At 48.3% G+C, this 21,499-nt stretch overlaps 1 protein-coding gene across 1 annotated transcript in view; it reads right to left on the minus strand.

Annotated features, from left to right (window-relative positions):
- The window catches only part of L3MBTL4 (L3MBTL histone methyl-lysine binding protein 4), a gene marked incomplete at both ends in the record, with an annotated part of 303,064 nt that overhangs the window by 251,657 nt on the left and 29,908 nt on the right, over positions 1-21,499 (minus strand). Inside the window, one exon of the mRNA XM_082853718.1 lies at positions 7,772-7,863. Coding sequence (XP_082709844.1) covers positions 7,772-7,863 — 92 coding nt within the window. The remainder of the gene's footprint in view (positions 1-7,771; positions 7,864-21,499) is intronic.

The following is a 21,499-nucleotide window of genomic DNA, read 5'->3' on the forward strand; positions in this document are numbered from 1 at the left end:
CAGGGCCAGGGAGCAGGGCCGGGGAGCAGGGCCCAGGGAGCAGGGCCAGGGAGCAGGGCCTGGGGAGCAGGGCCCGGGGAGCAGGGCCAGGGAGCAGGGCCCGGGGAGCAGGGCCGAGGAGCAGGGCCCGGGGAGCAGGGCCAGGGAGCAGGGCCTGGGGAGCAGGGCCGGGGAGCAGGGCCTGGGGAGCAGGGCCGGGGAGCAGGGCCTGGGGAGCAGGGCCAGGGAGCAGGGCCTGGGGAACAGGGCCGGGGAGCAGGGCCTGGGGAGCAGGGCCAGGGAGCAGGGCCTGGGGAACAGGGCCGGGGAGCAGGGCCTGGGGAGCAGGGCCGAGGAGCAGGGCCTGGGTAGCAGGGCCGGGGAGCAGGGCCAGGGAGCAGGGCCTGGGGAGCAGGGCCGGGGAGCAGGGCCTGGGAGCAGGGCCGGGGAGCAGGGCCTGGGGAGCAGGGCCGAGGAGCAGGGCCTGGGGAGCAGGGCCGGGGAGCAGGGCCAGGGAGCAGGGCCAGGGAGCAGGGCCTGTGGAGCAGGGCTGGAGAGCAGGGCCGGGGAGCAGGGCCCGGGGAGCAGGGCCTGGGGAGCAGGGCCGGGGAGCAGGGCCTGGGGAGCAGGGCCCGGGGAGCAGAGCCCGGGGAGCAGGGCCTGGGGAGCAGGGCCGGGGAGCAGGGCCAGGGAGCAGGGCCAGGGAGCAGGGCCTGTGGAGCAGGGCTGGAGAGCAGGGCCGGGGAGCAGGGCCCGGGGAGCAGGGCCGGGGAGCAGGGCCCGGGGAGCAGGGCCTGGGGAGCAGGGCTGCGGAGCAGGGCCCGGGGAGCAGAGCCCGGGGAGCAGGGCTGGGGAGCAGGGCCGGGGAGCAGAGCCCGGGGAGCAGGGGCAGGAAGCAGGGCCGGGGAGAAGAGCCTAGAGAGCAGGGCCCGGGGAGCAGGGCCGGGGAGCAGGGCCTGGGGAGCAGGGCTGGGGAGCAGGGCTAGGGAGCAGGGCCTGGGAGCAGGGCCGGGGAGCAGGGCCTGGGGAGCAGGGCTGGAGAGCAGGGCCGGGGAGCAGGGCCTGGGGAGCAGGGCCGGGAGCAGGGCCGGAGAGCAGGGCCGGGGAGCAGGGCCCGGGGAGCAGGGCCAGGGAGCAGGGCCTGGGGAGCAGGGCCTGGGGAGCAGGGCCTGGGGAGCAGGGCTGGGGAGCAGGGCCGGGGAGCAGGCCGGGCTGGCATTCCAGACAAGGGATGGTTCCGAGAAGCACAGGACTGGGACCCAAGAGAAGAGTGGTTTGAAGAGCTGCTGGCATTTAGTAAAGTGAACTACACGTCAGACACGGCATCACGCTGAACATGTTATGTACATCGTATGTGAGTCTTCAGCGGTCCCGGAGAGGGGGTGATGCCGGCTGCCTTTTTCAGCTAAATCAACTAAGAGTCAGAAGAATGCACTACAGGCCCCTTCTCTATACAGTGAGGGGGGAAGAGGCTGGAAGGACTTGAAGAGGCAGCCTATGAAAAGCCCCGAGTAAATAAAAGGCACTCAAAAGTGTTCCTGTCCCAGGGAACCAACACGCAGAGAGGAATTAAGAAGGAAACCCAGTCAGTCTTCCAGGAGATTACAATTCCACTAAGGAGCAAAATACACCTACCTGTCATCCCAGAGAATGACAACTAACGTGGTCAAACACACCCAGTGCACAAATGATAAACAGAACCGCACTTTACAAAGATGATTCTGGCAACCACCTGCAGGAAAGGTTCACGGCGGGGCCAGCCTGGATTGAGAGCATTTAAGAAACTTTAGCTACAATGTGCGTGGGGAAAAAGAGCAGGGCTTATTCCTAAATTAAGGCAGGAGTGGTAGGTGCACAGAGAAGGTACTGAAGAATTAGGAGGTGAAGGTGAGCTGACTAGGCCACCGAACACACACGGGGCACAGAGAGGAAGGACCCCCGCCAACCTCTCCCAGGACAAGGGGCCGGGGATGCAAGCTGCGCCGCAGGCAGGAGAGCTGTGTGCCTTCGCAGGGGCAGGGGGTGCAGGCAGAGAGACGGAGGGGAAGAGCCCCAAGACCAGGAACCCGGTGCGTCTGGAGGAACGGGGTTCAGGAGATGATGAGATGCCCGGGGAGCCACAGAGAACGGCCTCAGACTACGTCACAGGAGAAGGAAGGGCCTGCGAGGCGGGGGCCAGACTGAGCACCACGAGGGGCTGAGCATGGACAGGGTGCTGGGGTGGGGAGGTGTAAGATGAAGCTGAGCACGTGGCGGATCTGAAATCCTGGGGGTCACTTCTGAGGGGGAGCGTCAGGCAGCGATGGCAGGAAAGGTCAGGATGCAGAGGCTAGAGGAGGAAAAGGTTAGAAGAACCAAGGAAAGAGAAAACGTAGCCTGAAATTTTAAGAAGTTACACCAGACTCGGGAGATAAAATGGAGAGGAGAATGCAGAGCCCGGGGCAGTGTTCGTCTTCAAGCTGGAATCGACAGGAGTGTTTGCAACCTGGGGGGTGAGGACCCGTGTGAGGGTGAGGACCGATGCAGCGGATCCGTGATCTCCCGGGAAGCAGGACTGGGAGGGCTCCGCGCACAGATAAAGGGATGCCAGACGGAGGAGGGAACTTCGTCCAGGGCAACAGGGGAAGGAGGAAGGGCGGTGCAGGGAGTGAAGGCTGGTGACAGGAAGCGAAGAGGGTCTCACCATATCCATCCCAGGGGTGACCACCTCCTGCCGGGAGTGAGGGAAGATGCCTCAGAGAGCCGCCCTCCTAGGAGACAGGGGGCAACCGACTGAGGCCCTGGAGGGCGGCCAGGCCCGGCCACAGCACGCAAGGCTCTTGGGAAGCAGAGGCCACGGGGGAGTGGGTGTGCATCTGGGCTGGAGCCACTGAGGACGCTGCAACGCTTGTTTCACCCCAGGTGGGGAGAGCAGAATCACGGGAGGATAAGGCGAGGGAACAGACTCATAAGAAGTCACTCGGGCCAGGGGCCAGGACAGAGAAGCACCAGCGATGGAAAGGAGATGGTGGCACCTGTGGTCGGCAGGACAGTGGCCCCCCAAGACGTGCAGGTCCTAATCCTGGAACCTGTGATGCTGGTACCTCACACGGCAAAAGGGGTTTTGTGGACGTGATTAAGTGAAGAATCTGAAGATGGGGAGAAGGTCCTGCAGTGTCCAGGTGGCCCAATGCCATCACAAGGGTCCTTATAAGAGGGAGGCAGAAGGACCAGGGAAGGAGACGCGAGGATGGAAATGGGCTGGAGTGACGTGGGCCCACAAGCCAACGGATGCAGGTGGCCCCCCAGAAGCTAGAATAGGCAAGGAGGTAGATCCTCCCCACAGCCTGCAGAACGAAGGCAGCCCTGCTGGCCCCAGTTTAGACGTGGGACGTTCTGAATTTTAAGGTAATAAATTTGTGTTGTTTCAAGCCACTGTGGTAATTTGTCACAGCAGCAAAAGGAAATTAATACAACACCTAGCCACATGGAATTCCAATTAGAACTACATTACTAAGCTATAAAAGATACATGAAGACATCCCAGAGACTTTTAACTTTCTCATGAGTACTTTCATTTCGTTCTGAAATACCAAACTATTTTTTAAATGTGCAAGTCTCCCTGCTTTTCAGGGGCCTAATCTACCTGGCAACCCCATGCCGGCTGGAGACAGGAACACCTGCCTGGGGATAAGAAGCAGAGCGTCCCGGGAGGATGGCCGAGGACAGCAGGGATGTGGGGCTTGGGGGGGCTCCCTGTCCCCAGAGGGCAGTTCAGAGCTAGGGCGGCTGTGCTCCCTCAGTTGGAGCGCGACAGTGATCTGACCCCAGGTGGAGATCTGGGTCCCGTCTTCATGCTACTCCTGTCCCGTCCCCTGCCCTTCAGATGTGCAGATGGGGGCGCCTGGCAGGTCCGAGCAGACAGGGCAGGGTAGGCGGGCCAGGGCAGCTTCACGAAAGAGGGGGGTCTGAGGGGAGCATGGACCCATAAGGTTCAAAGAACGAGAGACACAAAAGGCCTGCAAACTCGGATAAAGATGGAATAGTCAAGTGGAGCCCGCGTGGGGACCAGCCCCACAGGCCCGGAGAAGCCCCGTGTGACGGGCCAGACCCCGCGGCCTCGACTCCAGGCCGACAGGTGTGGACCTGTGACGATCGACAGGAAGGAAGAAGGCTTTAGGGAGATACGGCTGATGAGGAGATGACTGTCAGGGAGAGAGGACAGAGAAAAGTTCTTAAAACCAACCTCAAAACAATCTTTTAAAGTTTAAATCAAATCGAGATTGGCACATTCCACCAGTAATGAAGAGAAAATGTTTTAAAATTTTCTACGTCAACAGAAGGTGTTTACATCCTTGTATACTCATTACTCCAGATGGTAAAATAAATTATAAAAAGTGAAAAACTTTGTCTTGTACAAAAAGATATTTAAAATAGACCTACAAGATGCAAAAAAACCCACGTGCAAATGAAATAAGTGTACTCTTCTTTAAAAATACCCACACATTTTCTTGGTAGAATCCGTATCTGATCTGCGTGACAGAATTGACAGTGTGTGTTTCTGTGTGTGTCATTGGTATGTTTTCTAAAACTTGAATATTAGAATGGAAACTGTATATTAAAAGTAAAGCAATACTCTTTTGAGTAGTTTTCCATTCAGGATATGCAAACTATTCTAAGTTTTATTTTCAACATTTCACGATTAAAAGCTGAAGAGTTCCATCTCAGCTGGCTGACCTGAACACCATGGTTATAATATTTACACAATGAAAATGAACATTAATAGTCAAGAGCACAATACCAACACAAAACTGAGTTCAGTCTGATCCTCCTGCTTGGAAGGCTCGCGTGTACCACCTGCCTTTTTTATTCTATTGAAACCTATTTTCGATCATAAACCACGCTTACTTCATCTTACATATATATATATATATACACACACACACACACACACACACACACACACACACACACATATAATATATGTATTGTGTATATATAGCATATACAGAGCATATATGTATGTACAAATGCTCAGTTAGGGCAACATCTTCCATCCTCAGGACAGACCAGATGTAACAGGTGGTGACTTCCCCTTCACACGCAGGTGGGACGAAGCCCCATCCCAGCACAGAACACCTAGTAAGCTCATTACTTGCATACTCCAAGGACAACCAACAATTCTCCCTCGTGCTGTTATCATGTTTTCTGGGCCTATCTTACACCCCACCTGGATGGCCAAACTTTAAGAGTCCATGTCACAGGCACACTAGTGTTTCTGTCCAGGTCTTACGTGGTGCTTTGCACACACGGAGCCTGAGTTTCACCGTCAAGCCACACGTGAGTGGCTTGACTGTGAAGCTCCGAGTGAAGGGAAAGGCGGCCACCACATCAGATGCGGCTGCTGCCTGCTGTGCTCATGCCTCACTGTCACCTTCAGAGCTGACAGAGGTTAGAGTTCAGAAGCTTGAGGACGTCATAGTTTTAGCCAATGAACCATGCAGACGGTGTGCCCTGCCCCCTGCTCCCCTTCCCTGACCTTCTGGGTCTCAGAAGGTCAAGGGGGAGGCTATGTGGCCCACAGCCCATCACTACACAGTCCCCAACGCAGCCTCAGGATCTGCTTCAGGACAGAAATCCCACACTTGCCCTGGAGGTGCCTCAGTCAGCACTAGGACCCAAGGGGAATCTGGGGAGAAACTCCATTCTGCGTGAGCTGATGGACCTTAAAGGATCTGAAAGAAGAAAGTCTGAGAAATAAAGTGAACACACGCTGGCTGAGATGAGGGGAGAAGGTGGGAGCTGGACAGGGGTCTAGCACTTTGCTGCCATCGGCCAGAACTCGCCCTGCCCTGGGAACCACACACACCTCACCCCCAACATCCAAACATTGGACACAGTCCCAGAGGGTCCCGGTGGAGGTAAGAGAGGATCCCTGTCCTGAGGTCCTGGTCCGAGGACACACGCAGGTCTGATTCCTAGGACACTGTGCCCTTCTTGGTCAATCCCCACCTTCATGGCTTCTGGCTGCCTTGAGATCCTGGACGGTCATCTCACCAAGCACAGCCATCGGGTCACAGCCTGGCCTGTGACCTCGCATCCTGGACCCCAGCTAGGCTACATCTGCCCTTGGAGGTCACAGAAATGCACAGGCCTTCGCTGGCTCCTGGCCTGAGCCCTCTACCCTCTGACCTGGAGTAACCACTGCAGGAAGGGCAGGAGACGGCACAGGGCGAGCTGGAAACGGCGACTACAAGTTACACTGGGTCACCCCGGTCAAAGCCAACCCTCTGTAAAGAGCATCTACACTCAGAACTAAGGAGAGGTTTCCGGAAGCCACTCAACACAGCTGGTGACAAGAGCACACTGAGAACAGGCACTGTGCATCCTGTCACCTCGGGAACTTACACGCTTAGTGGAACAAACGCCCTAAGTCTTGTCACATGACGGCAGTGGGGGCAGCAGGACCCGAGTCCTCAGCAGAACCTGCACAGACCTTAAGTCTTCTCCCCCAGGGGACCTCTACCCACGCACAGGAGCCCCGAGGAGGCTTCCAACCCATGGCCTCCCCGGCCACACCCTGAGGTTCTAGTTCAGCAGGTCTCAGGAACATGTACGTCCGTGTTTTCCAAAGCTCCCTGGAAGCACCTGGTATGAGGACTGGGTGGAGAACCCACAAGTCGAGATTCAGTGTGTCTTAAATTGTGAGGTGCCAACACTTGGCTCTGCTTTCATTCCGTGCCGGCTACACCTCTTCTCCCCGGTTCCACTGCCATGTCCTAGATTAAAACTGCTAGCCTTCTCACATAATAAAACGTACTACAAGTAACTCAACGGATGTCATGAAAAGTGAAGCAAATAAAAAGTTTTAGCTTCTCTCTGCTGGTTAAGATGCAATATAATGATGCAAATCTGATACGATTTTTTAAAATTCAGATCGCCCCTGAAATAATGAAAACACAGCCTGAGAAGAAGAGAAAGGGCATTGGAAGGTTTGGTACCTTGGGTACCAAGATGAACCCCAGAGCTGCAAGCCCCTGGTGCCAGGAGTCATTGGGTGGAGCAAGTCTACCGGGGCTGCTCCGGGCGTCCCTACAGTCAGGGACAACCTGCTTTAGGGGGTTCACTGTCCCCTCCAACATGCTGCCTGACCCACCACTTCACGCAGCACATCAAAACAGATGCCTGGCACTGATCCTTGGGTGGACAGATGCAAGTAACATCGGCGAAGAAGAAGAAGGACTCATGCTTGGTGTCTACCACGTGCCTGTTATATCCGACGTCCTTCACACGTACAGCGACCCAAGGAGGCAGGTGTGGTGATTCCCCTGCTTTACGAACGAGGACCCCGAGGCACAGAGAGACTGGATGGCCTGCCCGAGGTGGCAGCGCTAGGTTTCAACCCAGGCGGGCCGGCCCCAGAGCACACACGGAGTCACTAAGGCTTGGATTAGCTTTGTTATGTCAATCTCCAGCAAAGCCTACAAGTCAGATAAGTCGGTATGCTGTCTAGGCAAACGATTTCATTTCTAAGTGTGGATTCCCTGCAAAACTGTAAGACCGGGGCTTCCCTGGTGGCGCAGTGGTTGAGAGTCCGCCTGCCGATGCAGGGGACACGGGTTCGTGCCCCGGTCCGGGAGGATCCCACATGCCGCGAAGCGGCTGGGCCCGTGAGCCATGGCCGCTGAGCCTGCGCGTCCGGAGCCTGTGCTCCGCAATGGGAGAGGCCACAGCAGTGAGAGGCCCGCATACCGCAAAAAAAAAAAAAAAAAAGATAAAAAAAAACACTGTAAGACCTTCAGGGATTTGTTCACCTTGGAAAACAGCTCAACGGGCGCTGCCACGGCCTCCTGTTCCTTCAAGTACTGCTCCCAAGACCAGGCCTCACGCGCGGCCACCGCAGGGGCTGGAAGAGAAAACACAAGGGCTGTTCTTGAGACAATTAGTGACTGAAAAATTATGCAGTTGAAGATAAATCCAAGAAGGAGGCTAATTACTTAAACCGATGATCAGAAGACCAAGCAACTAACAGCAAGGAGCCTTATCGCTGGCGTTCTGTGAGCATCTGGTACAATCACATCCCCAGCTTTTCCTGGGTTAGAACAGACTTATGAACACACCCCATCACCGACCACTGATGACACGCAGGACGTGTGCCCCCAGCCCCGCTCAAAGAAGGGAGAACAGGCACAGGTTCTCTAGAAGGTGATTTGGTTACTTTTAAGGCAAAGGACCTGAACGTTTTTTTGTAATCTCCTTTCACTTTCCTACCTCCTCTTTGTGGGAATGCCAATTGGTACAACCTGTCGAAAGGCAACGTGCAAACTGTCAAAAGCCTTAAAAATTATCTGCATACTTTGAACCAGCCATTCTCCTAGGAATTTGTCTTAATGCAATTACAGTGATGTGCCCAAGAGTTTATTCTAGAACCCTTCATAATAGTGAAATAGTGGAAACAAACTGAAGAGAGGGCTGATTAAATGCACTGTACAGACGTGTCACTTTAATAACAGCTCATAAAATTACATTGCAGAAGACTGCTGAATGGCAGAGAAAGGCTATGTTAATGATACACTAAGTGGGGAAAAAAAGTTTAGGAAACAAAATGATCCTTTTTGGTAAAGTATATAATGGAAACAAAAAACACTAAAATCATGTAAATCAAAATCGTAATTGAAGTCATCTTTAGGTGCCGGGATTATAAATAATTTCTTCCCATTTTTCTTTGTACTTTAGTTTTCCGCTTTTCTAGATGAATAACTATCCTTTGTAATTCAATAAAAATATCATTTTAAATAATAAAAATCTGGCAAAAAAGATTAATAATTGTTTTAAGTTTATATTCTATGTTCCAGTAACTCCTTCTCTAGGGTTAATATGCTAAGGAAGTGGTCCTCATAAAAGCTGATGGTGAAAATGGACATCACACAATTATTACAGCAAAAATGCAAAGTAATATTAACATGGGAGAGAAGTTAAATAAATGATATTTATATATACATATACACATATATATATATGATTATGAAGTCAAAAACTATACTTTTTATAAAATATCTTGGGAATTTTCTGGGATATCTTGAGAATTTATTATCAAAGTAAGGACACAAAACAGTATATATTTTATGATCTTAATTTTTAAAATACAAATTATTATATATATTAAAACATTCATTTTTCACATACTTATAAAGTCCCTTCTTCATGCAAGGCAATAGGCCTATATGTGTGTTTGCATATACAAACACACACGCACAGAAAAGAAATTGGAAAGAAACAGCAAAATATTAACGGTGATTATACGCGGGTGGTGGGATTAATGTAAATATTCTTTCCTTGTTACTTCCTGCAGTTTTAAAATTCTCGACAAGCATTATTATAACCAACCACACACACACACGCACACTTGCACACACACACTCATACACACACGCTCCTGGAGAATTCTGGTCAAAAGGGCTCTGTGAACATTAATTTTAACATTTATCTTGTTGTGAAGTGTTCCCGAGGAAGCTCCAGATGGTGAAAGGTCAGAACTACGAGCACGTTGGCGGTGACAGGTAGTTAGGCACACCTCCAAGTCAAACATTTGGAACCTCTCAAGACGGTAAAGCAACCTGATGGAATAACAAACACGAAACTCCACCAGCTGTGCAGGAAGAAGTAACATGGACTTTTAATCACTTAAAAAATATGTTCTGAGCTCCTCTTCACATGCCAAGAAGCATGCTGCCCGCTGGAATAAGAATATGACCCAGTCCCTGGTCTAGTAAATGAAAAAGAAATAAATAATGTGTATAATTTTTTCCTTTAATATTCATATATACAATTGACAAAAAAAGTAATTTAAGCTCAGGTTATAAGGAAAAAATCATATCAAATTACAGTTTAAAACAGACCCACAGAGCACGCACATTAATAACTACTGTTTATCAATCACAAGACACTGACCTGTTCTTGCTAAGAAATACACTTATTAAAGTAAAAGAATTTTAAAAAGCACTTTAACCATCAAATAAGGCTGAGAGAACTGTTATCAATGGATTTCCTTGCTTTGGAAACAGTGCGACATCTCTGTGTGATTACCACCAAGGAGCTCGCAGTCTGTTAGCCATCACAGCACTAGAAGATTTGCTGCCATTTCTACACGACATGAGATATTTTATTCTGCTAAACACAGAAAGGAATTTGATAAACCCTGAATATTCTCTGGTAAGATTACTCAACATCCCTATTTTCACATAAGCGTTTTACAACATCACAATTATAAGCGTTACCAAAAACATTACAGCAGCGTTGGCTCCAAAGCAAATATAAATGTCTCGTTTTCTACAACAGCTGTGTTCCTGAAAAACTTGTGTGTGAGGGGTGACATCACCATGTCGTCCCCAACGTAGAAGAAGGTCATTCCTCACAAGAACCACGAACAACTATTCAAGACCAAGACACACTAAGAGAACCCAGACCCGGGGGTGTGGTTGAAGCCGCCCCTGCACCCCAGAGACCCAGACGGATGCCCAGAAGGACACAGTGGGAGGGGAGAGTAGAGGCTGCAGGTGACGCTGACCACACTGCCCCTCCCCCAGGCCTCCCCAAGCCTCAGGCTCATCCAGTGGGAAATGAGGACCCCGGGGACAACCGGCCCTCACCCCCAGAATCCTGGGTCACTATGTGGGAGCCCCTATTCTGACGTCGCCCCACGGGGACTGCAGTGGAATCTGGAGGGCACAACGCTGGGGACTGACTGTGATGGAGAGGGGGGAGGGGCTCATGACATCCGCACAGGGATCTCAGGATGGAATTCACACCTGCATCACCCAGGTGGGGACCCCAACCTGCAGCTCTGCTCACCTGCAGAACCAACTCAGGGCGCAGTCTGATGAGGGAGCTCGATGGGGTGCATACCTGCCTGCATCGGACCCTCAGGGAGGAGTTCTGTTGGCCCTGAGCCTGCTCTGCCCAAGCCCACGCCAGGTGTTGCGTCCCAGCCCACCCACGTAGAGAGAGCCTTCCAGATCCATCGACCAGAAGCGCTGGGACAGTCCTGGAAGATGTGTGCCTGGCGGCACTTGAGCAAAGCCTGTGGCCCTGTTCAGCCAGGGAACTAGGGTGCGGGTCAGCTTGAGGTAAGATGACAAACAAAGAGCTTTACTGGCTTTCAAGCTGCTTCACCACTGCACCTGGGCAGGGGACCTACCTCACAGCCCTGCTCACCACCAAGTACAGCCTGTCCCCCGGGAATCCACCCAGACCACAGAGGACACTGTGAAGCCCACTCCACAGCCCTCCACACGTGGGCGCCTGAAAAGGGAGCACAGCCTGGGGCCTCCTGTGTCTGCAGAGCAGAGCCAGTGGCCTCACCCTCAGTGCACACTCAGGCCCCCAACAATGAGCTGTGCAGGCCCTAGGTCGCAGCCTGCTGCCCTGCCAGGGAGGGAAGCTAACTCACACCCCGTCCACTACTGAATACGTGCCCAGTCCTGGCCGTCCAATGAGCCTGACCAGAGAGCCCAGGCGACTGCAGAGCCCACCCTCCAGCCCCACCTGGGGAGGAGCCCAGCCAGCCGTCCTGTCCACCTGTTCTCGGCCGGGGCACAGCCCCCATCCCTGTCCTCTGAGCTCAAACAGATGCCTCACCCCAAATAAACCCTAATAGCAGGCCCACCTGCCCAAGGGCTTTACCAGCAGACACGCCCAGAAACCCAAGCCGAGCTGACTGGTGAGGAACCGTCTCTGCCAAAGCAAACTGCACAGCCTGGAAGACGAGCCCCACTACTCAGACGCACAGATTCCAACGTGAGGAATCAAGGGTCATGAAAAGCCAGGTAACTATGACACCAGCAAAGGAAACCAATAAAGCTCCAATGACTGACCCTAAAAAAGAGTGAATTATGAACTGTCAGACAAAGAATTCAGAATAGTCCTCCAGAGGAAGCTTAATTAACTACAAGAAAACACAGACAACTAAATGAAACTAGAAAAACAATGCATGAACAAAACAAGAAGCTCAACAAGGAAACAGCCACCATCGAAACAACCACAACAATAAGAAAACAGCCCTGGAGCTCAAAAATACACTAACCGCACTGAAAAGTTCAACAGAGAGCTTCAAGAGTAGACTGGCCCATGCAGAAGAAAGGCTCGGCAACCTGGAGGATAGGACACTGGAAATTCCCCAGTCAGAGGAGAAACAGGAAAAAAGGAGGATAAGAGAGAAGAAAGCAGGGCGGAATTATGGGACACGGTGAAAAGAAACAATATTCGCATTATGGAAATTCCAGAAGGAGAAGAGAAAGAGAAAGGGATGGAAAGTGTATCTGAAGCAATAATGGTGGAAAACTTAGAGAAATGGACATTTCACATCCATAAGGCCCAAAAGGGCCCCAAACAGGTTGAACCCAAATAGGATTACACAGAGACACATTATAATTAAATAGTCAAAAGTCAAAGACAAAGAAAGAATTTTAAGAGTAGCAAGAGAAAGAGAGACGTCACATACAAGGGAAACCCCATAACACTATGAGCGAATTTCTCAACAGAAGCCTTTCAGGCCAGGAGAGAATGGGACAGTTTATTCAAAATGCTGAAAGAAAGCAGGGTCAGTGCTTGGATGGGCTGGAGGCTGGTGGCATGTGCATGTGTGTCACACCCTATGAAAGCACAGGTGCACTTGAGCCAGGCCACGTCCTCACAGACAGCAGACACTGGGATGCATAGGGTTAGCTCTTAGAAGCACCCCCTTTACAAAGGGCTAACCATGTCTAAGAGGACCAGGCAGCAACATCGTCCTTGGAAAAGGGGTTGGCACACTGAGCAGGATACATCCCAGACCAGATACCTGTTAATCCTGTAAACCACAATTGTGTCCTGCTTTATCATTTCAGATCTGGAGTTTGGAATAATTCCGTTTATTTAAATGGATAGAAAACCACCTCTACTCCTTTATTTCAGCTCTTTATATGAACAGTCGTCCATATGTGCGTGCTAGTGTTTTTTGTTCTCAACTCCTCTTATAAAATTCCATAACATAAAAAGCACAGCATGCTGTTTAAAAATGGAAAGAAGCCTTAGCTGTCATCTAGCTCTGTGATTTTTTTCAAACCTTAAATTTCTTTCTATCTTGTAATACCCTATAATGGAAAAAAATCTGAAAAAGAATATATATATTATATATATATATATAATATATATATATACACACACACACACATACATATAACTGAATTACTTTGCTGTGCACCTGAATCACTGTAAGTCAGCTATACTTCAATAAAAAACAAAAAAATATTATAACAGTATATTGTTAATTGAAGGTAATTTTATCATATTTAATTATATTGATGATTTTAAACCTTCTCTTCCTCATTTAAAAAGTGATGCATGCTGATTTTAAATTCATTGCCAAAAAAAGGCATGATCTGTCAACAGACAAAACTATATATCAAATTTTCTTTGGGGACCAAACATACATTAAAATTTAACCATATATTATAGAATCAAAAATAGATAAAAACTGTTTCCAAAAATAAATAAATAAAAATTTTAAAATTAAATTAAAATGTTTCATCAATAGGGGGGCTATAAGAATATTCTCTCTAGTATGACCCCATTTTTACCTACAGAAGTATCTTTCTAGGAGCCCCATCATGAGACACCCCGTGAGTACAGGTACGCTGCCTGTCCCACGCTCTGGCCACTTGGCATCACATTCATCCCCCTTGGAGAGCAGAGACGGACAGATGAAGCCTCACCTGACACTAAGAACACCTAGTTCTAGGAAACTGCACAATGTTTATTAGTGATTTTCTAAACTAAAATTGAAAATGGCCGGGGGTGAAGAATGAATAAACTGTCATTCTTAAGGACAGAACCACGTAAATCCTATAACTCATGTCCCTGAGAGACACCTCCCCAATTCCATCAACCATAATCACAGTCTTTGACACCAATGTTTCAACTTTATTTCAAAAGTTATGTTGCATCCGGCTCCATTGGCAGCATCTTAGAAAATGTGAGAAAAACATTTTTTTTTTGTTGGTTGTCGGTAGCAACCAACCAATTTTATTACACACAGATATAAATAATGCCTCCCTTTGTGGTACCAACTGGAAATGATACAATTTTCCCAACGTTCTAACAACTTGTCACTGCTGGGAAATAACCCCCAAACGGAAGCTCCATGAATATAACTGCACTTCCCAACCTCTCACATGGTAATAACTCTGCGTGTCTCCGTAGCAAGGACTTCTGCCTGCTCTGCTAGAACATTTTTCATTTGCAAATGTGGGCTGCGTCTCATTCCAGTACTGAATTCAAAACCAGTTGTTGCTCATTTCCCTGCGTGTAGCGGGTGCTGAGAGCCAGGACACGCCAGGAAATGCTCGGGGACTTGACTCGTGCTCACGTGACACCTACTCTAGTGGGGGAGACACACGTGCAGACAGACAAGTGTCACCCTCACCCGGCATACGGGGGGGACTCAACGTTCCTGTGAATAAATAGGCAGACGCAAGTGTTAACGCGCACCAGTTAAGAAACCCAGACAGTGCATCTGGGAACAAAATAAAGAAGGATTAATTCTGACCAGAGGACGCTTCCTGGAGACTGCTGCTCTCCCAGACAACCAGAAAGTCAGCAGGCGGTCCAGGCAGGGGCAGCAGGAGCAAAGGGACAGGCTGCAGAGGGAAGAGCCCCTGACAACGCCCGTCTGGGCGTCACCACGGAGCCTGTGGGACACACGGAGCAGAAGGCAGGGTCGCTGCATGGGGAGGAAGTAACCGTGGAATCGGGCAAGTTCTTCCAAGTCGGAAGGAAGAACTTGCTCTAGCACCAGTGCTGAGTAAGAAGGAAACAAATGCCAGAGACAAAGACTGAAGGCGGAACGATGACAACAGTCCAGGCAGAGGTAACGAGGGCGTTCCCTAGAGAAAGGCGGGGAGCCAAGGGGCGACGCAGAGCTAAAACCCAAGGACCTCGGCCAACAACTAACTGTCAGGGGCGGGGTGGGGCAGGGCGAGGTGGTCCAGGGAGGAGGACCCATCGGGGGAACCCAGTGGGGGATCAGCAAATCGAGGGAGCAACGCAGGAGGCTGCAAGGAGGACGGGTTATTGTCAGAGATGTTGAGTTTTAGGTATCTGGAAGAATCTAAGCATATACATCCAACAAAAGGAGATCCCAAATTTTTCAGCAAGAGGCAACAACTGAGAAACGTGGAGAAAGAAGAACCAAGGTCAGAACGTGCACATCCACATCGGGGTGAGTGAAGAGGTGGGGAGGAGGACAGGACAAGGGGAACTGGCAGGGACCCGGGGACACACACAAGACCCGGAAGTCAGGGCGGCAGAGGGTCCCAAGGGCTGAAGGACCAGCACCGTCCGATGCGGAACAAGGTCCAGTGAGACCAACCTGGGAGAAGCAGCTGCGGCCAAGCAGCCAGGGTGTCACCGTGACCTCAGGGACAGAGGCTTCGGTGGAAGAATGTGCTCGGAGGTCAGACTGCACGAGGCCAAACCCTGAAAAGAAAGTCTCAGGGAAGCAGCAAGTGTGCCACACTCTGAGAGGCTTGCAGATGAGGAGAAGAGACAGGTCACAGGAGAGCTGGAGGGGCACCAGTCACATCACGAAAAAGGAGCTCTTCTCATTCTTAAGGACTGCAGGCAGCAGAGGGCATTTCAATCCATCAGCTGAGGGACAAGAACTGGAAGACAGAGATGAGGCTCCTAGAAGAGGGGGTGACCCAGGGGGATGTGCAGGACAGAAGGCTCTGAGAACACAGCAGAGGAAGGGCCCTACTAACGTCAGAGAAACTTCGGGAAGGAAAGAGAAGACATCACCCCAGGACCTCGATCTCCATGACCAGGAGTGCGTCACACTGGGAGCACAAGGGCAGGACAGTGATGGAAATTCCTCTAGGACAGATGTGAGGCCCACGAGGCCGTCCTGAGAGCCGCTCGGCCAAGCCGGTGACTCTCAGAGGGGCTCCCGGCAGTCTGGGAGCGGAGCAGATAGTTCAGTCCATGGACAGCTGGGCACCGATGAGGAGACAGCCCAGTGGATGAGGGGCACCAGCCTTGAGCACATAAGATGAAATGCTCCAGAGGCCCCACGTGGCCAGGGGCGCAGGAAGTCAGGAAACTACTGACGAACACAGAGGAACAGAAAAGCTAACACACAGGAAGCGAGTGCTTTGACAAGCTTCCACGGAACGAAGGAGTAGAAGGACCCGTGGTTCTGAGGGTGTGACCAAGAGAGGATTTCAGGGTCCAAAATGCGGTGACTCAGCCATTTCCCCAGGTGCTGCCACAAGTGGACAGAATAACAATGCACAGGACCAACACCGGAAACCTGTGTACAGCAGAGAAGAGAGGTGTGTAAACAACTTATTCTAATATGGTGGTTTTCAAAGTGTGGTCACCCCCTGGAACTTGTGAGAAATGCAAATTTTGGAGGCCATACCCCAGACTTAATGATTCACAAACTCTCCACTTTAACAATTTTTCTAAGTGATTCTGATGCATGCTTAAGTTTGAGAACCACTGTTCTTAATTAACGTGAAGAAACCTACAAAGTAGAGAGAAAACTAATTATGGTTGATATCATCAAAGAAGGCCTCCCAGATGATGTGACATGTGCCTTAAAGGATAAAGTTCTCAAAGTGTGGTACTCAGAACTACAGCATCAGTATCACCTGGGGAACTGTTAGAAATACAAAGTTGGGGCATCAATCAAAATCTTGGGCATCTACTGAATCAGAAACTCTTGGCGGGATGCCTGTGAGCTGTTTTCAGAAGCCCTCCCTCTGAAGCAGCTCATGTTGGAGAGCTCCAGCTCCGGAATGAGGGTCAACTCCAGCTGCAAATGGCCCTAGAGACAGGGGCAGGACTGAGAACTCTTTGACCACAGTCCTGTTCTTGAATTTCCAAGAGTCCCCATCCTCCCCCAGCATGAATTTTACAGTACGGCCCATTTCCTGAGGAAGCTGGCGTGATCTCGCTTCCTTGCAAAAGAAATCTAATTAAAACACCACGGGAAGAATTTTAGTCTTAAGCCTATATACATGCTGTGGAACCCGCAGAAGTTTTTAAGGAAAGAAATGCCGTAATAAGTTTTGGACTTGTTTCTCCTCTGCCCTGCCCATTGCTGGTTTTTTGGTAGTTTTGACTTTTTTTAAAGACACTGCTGGTTGCAGTTGTAGAGATTATGGAGTAGAATAAGGAGAGAGAACTGATACCAGAGGTAGCAGAAAGGTGGCTGTTTCAACAAGCCAGCCCTAGATGAAGAGGTCTTGATGTGATACAGCTGGTGAGGATGGAGAGGAGAAGAGAGGAGTCAGGGAGAGATGTGAGCAGGACCTGACATGCTGGACAGCAGTGAGGTGGGAGGGAGACCGAGTCTATGACTGTGCCGAGACAGGCGTAGAGGGCAAGATGAATACATTTTCAGAGATGCTAAACCTCTGAATTCTAAAGGGTCTAAAGGATATACAGGAGGAACTATCTAGGGGGCATTAAAAATGGCTTTTTCAGGAGAAAGATCAGGACTGGGAACTTGGATTTCATGGCCATCAGTGTACAGGGGGCTGAGATTCGCCAGGAGTGTATGAAGAGCACAAAGTAGGTAGTGGGACCAAGAGCAGAATTCTAGGGAACGGAAGTATGTCAGATGTGGGCAGAAGAAAAACAATCAGTAACGGATAGTGAGAAGGAGCAACGAGAGAACAGGACGAATGAAGGAGGAAATACCTTCAAGAAGTAGGGAGTAGTAGCTATCAAATTTAAGAAAAATATAAAACAGCTTGAGGACTCAACAAAGGTCACTAATTTTAGTAATTGGAAGGACTTACATGGCCTTTACCTGAGACTTTAACACAGAGAATGACTAAAGATGTAGGAAAAAGCAGGGACCTGAAGCTGGGGACAGAGATGGGATCAAAGACAGGTGGTGGGATTAGCCTCAAGATGGTTTCTATAAGAAAACAAGGAAAGGGTGCTGGTCCAACGAAGCCCAGAGGTGAACAGGAGAAAGGCTGGAAGCATAGTCTGTGAGGAGGACAAAGTTTACAGGTATGCAGTAGAAATGCAAACTGGAAATAGTAATCTTCAGAAGTAACAACTCAAAGAGCTGCCAGACTACGGTGACGGAGGAGTCATGTATGACCGAAACAGAGAAAACCAATGCAAATATGGTCAATAATATTGTAATAGCTTTGTACAGGGGCAGATGGTTACTAGGCTTATCGTGGTGATCATTTCATAAGGTATGCAAATGTCAAATCACTATGTAGTTCACCTGAAACTAACAGAATATTGCACATCAACTATATTTCAACAAAACAAAACAAGAAAACAGTGCAAGCCAGGTGTGCTCATTGATTCAACAAACAGGGTTTTCTGTGACACAGGCCCTGTGTTAGTTGCTAATGATTCAAAGAAGAAGATATAGTTTTTTTCCCCTCAAGAAGCTTACAGCTTAGTGGGGAACAAGGCAACTATTATACAAAAAGGAATATCCAACTGCAGAGACATGAACTAAGGGCTATAAGAACACGGTGGACAAAACAATCAACATTGTCTTCAGGGCATTACATTTTCATTTTTCATTCAACAAATATTAACCATAAGGCTTATATGCTACAAGCTTATAATACAGCACGAAACAAACTAACAAAAATCCCTACCATTACCCACCATAAATTCTAGTGTGTGAAGACATATGATAAATAAGTAAAATACATAGTATGTCAGATGGCAATAAGTGTTAAGGAGAAAATATAACAGAGAAAGCAGCTAGGCAGTATTAGCAGGAGGGGCTCTGCAGACTTCCCACCAGAAAGAATGGAAGCAACAAGGCAATGGAATGACATCTTTAATGCAATGAAACCATGAAACTGTCAAGTGAGAATTATACATCCAATGAAAACATCCTCCAGAAAGGGTGAAATAACGAAATTTTCAGATTCATTAAAATTCATTTTGATATGTCCACATTTCACTTACAGAATACAGTTTCCATTCCTGACTGAGTTCTTCTTCACTCCTACAGAATTCATTTTGTCTCCTACAGATATTCTTGTAAAACTTTTTTTTTTTTAACATTTAAGTCTTCAATCTACTAGGAATTAATTTTTTAGACAGATGATCAGTTTGGCAAACATAACCTACTAAATAATCTATGGTCTGTCCTCCTAAAATGATTTACCCCTGTACATTGGGTATATTAGCCTATGTGTAATATATTACATTCTCACATCTCTTTCTGGTTTCTCTATTCTGTCCCACAGATTCTTAGTCTATTACTATACTACCAGAATGTCTTGGATTTCAGTATAAAATACCTGTATCCAATTTAAATTAAAACCAGTTTGGATTCTATTTTGGAATTGGATTAACTGTTAATTTGATGGAAATTGACATTTTTGTGGCATGTATTTCCATTTGTTCACATATTAATTTATATGTATCAATAGAATTTTCTAGTTTTCTTAACAAGGTCCTTCACATTTCCTGTTCAACTTATTCTAAATATTTTATACATTATTGCTTTTATGCGTGCAATATTTTCCCCTTTTCAATTTCTAGGTGCTGATGACATACAGAAAAAGCTAATGACTTTTTATACTTATCCTCTATCCAACCACCTCAATTTTCTTATATTAATTCTATTGAATAGTAGCTTATAATTAGATTCTCCTGGGTTTTCTAGGTATAAAATCACATCAGCTGCAAAAAAATATAGCTTTATCTCTTTCCAAAGTTTATACCATTCATTAAATTTTGTTTTTTATTTCATTCACTAAAATCGCCAAGAGAGTAGTGAATAGCAATGGTGATAGTGGGCACCTCTATTTCCTGATTTTAATGTAAATGGTTTTGATGTTTAGCTATTCAGTATATTTGCTATTACATTTTGGTAAATAATTTTAATTATATTCAATGCTATTTTACATACAAATTTTTGCTAGGAATGGCAGTTAAATTCTACCAAAAGTCTTTTTCAGTGTTAAAGATCATTATATGGCTTTTCCCTTTTAATCTGTTGATGTGTGAATTATGTTGGCAGATTTTACAATACTGAACTCTGTTTCACTGGTGAAGTTTACACTACTGAATACTATACCCTCCTTGGTAATAGGATATCATTTTTCTAATATATTGCTAGATTATACTTGGCAATATCTATTTAGAATTTCATATTTGTATGTGATATGCATTTGCAGTCTAGAGTTTTGGTTTTTGGTTTTTTTTGCGGTACGCTGGCCTCTCACTGTTGTGGCCTCTCCTGTTGCAGAGCACAGGCTCCGGACGCGCAGGCTCAGCGGCCATGGCTCACGGGCCCAGCCGCTCCGCAGCATGTGGGATCTTCCCAGACCGGGGCACGAACCCACGTCCCCTGCATCGGCAGGTGGACTCTCAACCACTGCGCCACCAGGGAAGCCCTAGAGTTTTGGTTTTTATATTACATTCCTCAAATCTCATATTCTGGCTTCATAAAAAATTTTTCACCTTTTTATGTAGCTTGGAAGAGTCTGAATATCATTGGAATGATCTGTTCTTTTAAAGTTGAAGAATAGTTCAGCTGTGATCCTGGCTGGACCTCATCTTCCAGTCTCTTTTACTGTATGACCTATTCAAATGTTCAACTTTTCCTGGGTGCATTTTGATAATCACTAGCTAGGAAATCATCCAGTTACTCCAGAGTTTCAAACGCGTTGCTACAGAAATGCCTGTATTATTCTCTCTTGTTTTAATTAAAAAACAACAACAACTTCCCCCACATCTTTAGTTAGTTTTCCTCACTTGCTTAGTAATTAAGGTTAAGATGCATATATTTAGGAGAATGGGTAAATGGTGACAGCATTAAAAGAATAGAGAGAAAAGAAGACTGGGGAGAGTGTGATAACCAGGTGGAATCCACTTCCAGCTTGGAGCTTAGATTTGAACCTGCAGTGAGGCAAAAACAACCGGGGTACCATCCAGATAACAGAAGTCATCAAGAGAAAAAGTGCAAAATGGGAACAGAATCATAGCTGAAACACAGGGGAATCTCAACACTCAAATGGAAGACAGAGAGTAAAAACCTGATAGAAGATAAAGCACTGAGACATAAAATCCAGGACAGACTGATGTATCAGGATACAAAGAGAGAGCAAGTGATGAAGGAGGAGGAGAGAAGAAAGAAGGGGAGGACGAGGAAGGGAAAGAAGAGGAGGTGGAGGAAAAGAAGAGACACTCATCACCTCAACTGAGAGATCAGACCAGACGGGTGACTGTGGACACAGGGACGAGAACAAGGAGACAAGGCCAAAGAGGTGAAGGGTCACTTGAACAGGGGGTTGAATGCGCATCAGGGTTCCTGAGGGGCCCCAGGTCTGTCACTAGAGGAGAAAGAAGAACTAAGAAAGCTCCAGGTTCTTACGGGAATATTCAGGGGATGGTGAAGTTTACAGTAAAGAGACATTTGTGTGCAGATTTTCCCATGTTAACTGGTTTCCCCCTTGATAGGTAGTGGAGGTGGGGAAGGCAGGTCTACGAGAATAACCTGT

Source organism: Leucopleurus acutus (genome assembly GCF_964270905.1).
Source record: "Leucopleurus acutus genome assembly, chromosome: 13".
In the NCBI taxonomy this organism is placed as follows: Eukaryota; Metazoa; Chordata; class Mammalia; order Artiodactyla; family Delphinidae; genus Leucopleurus; species Leucopleurus acutus.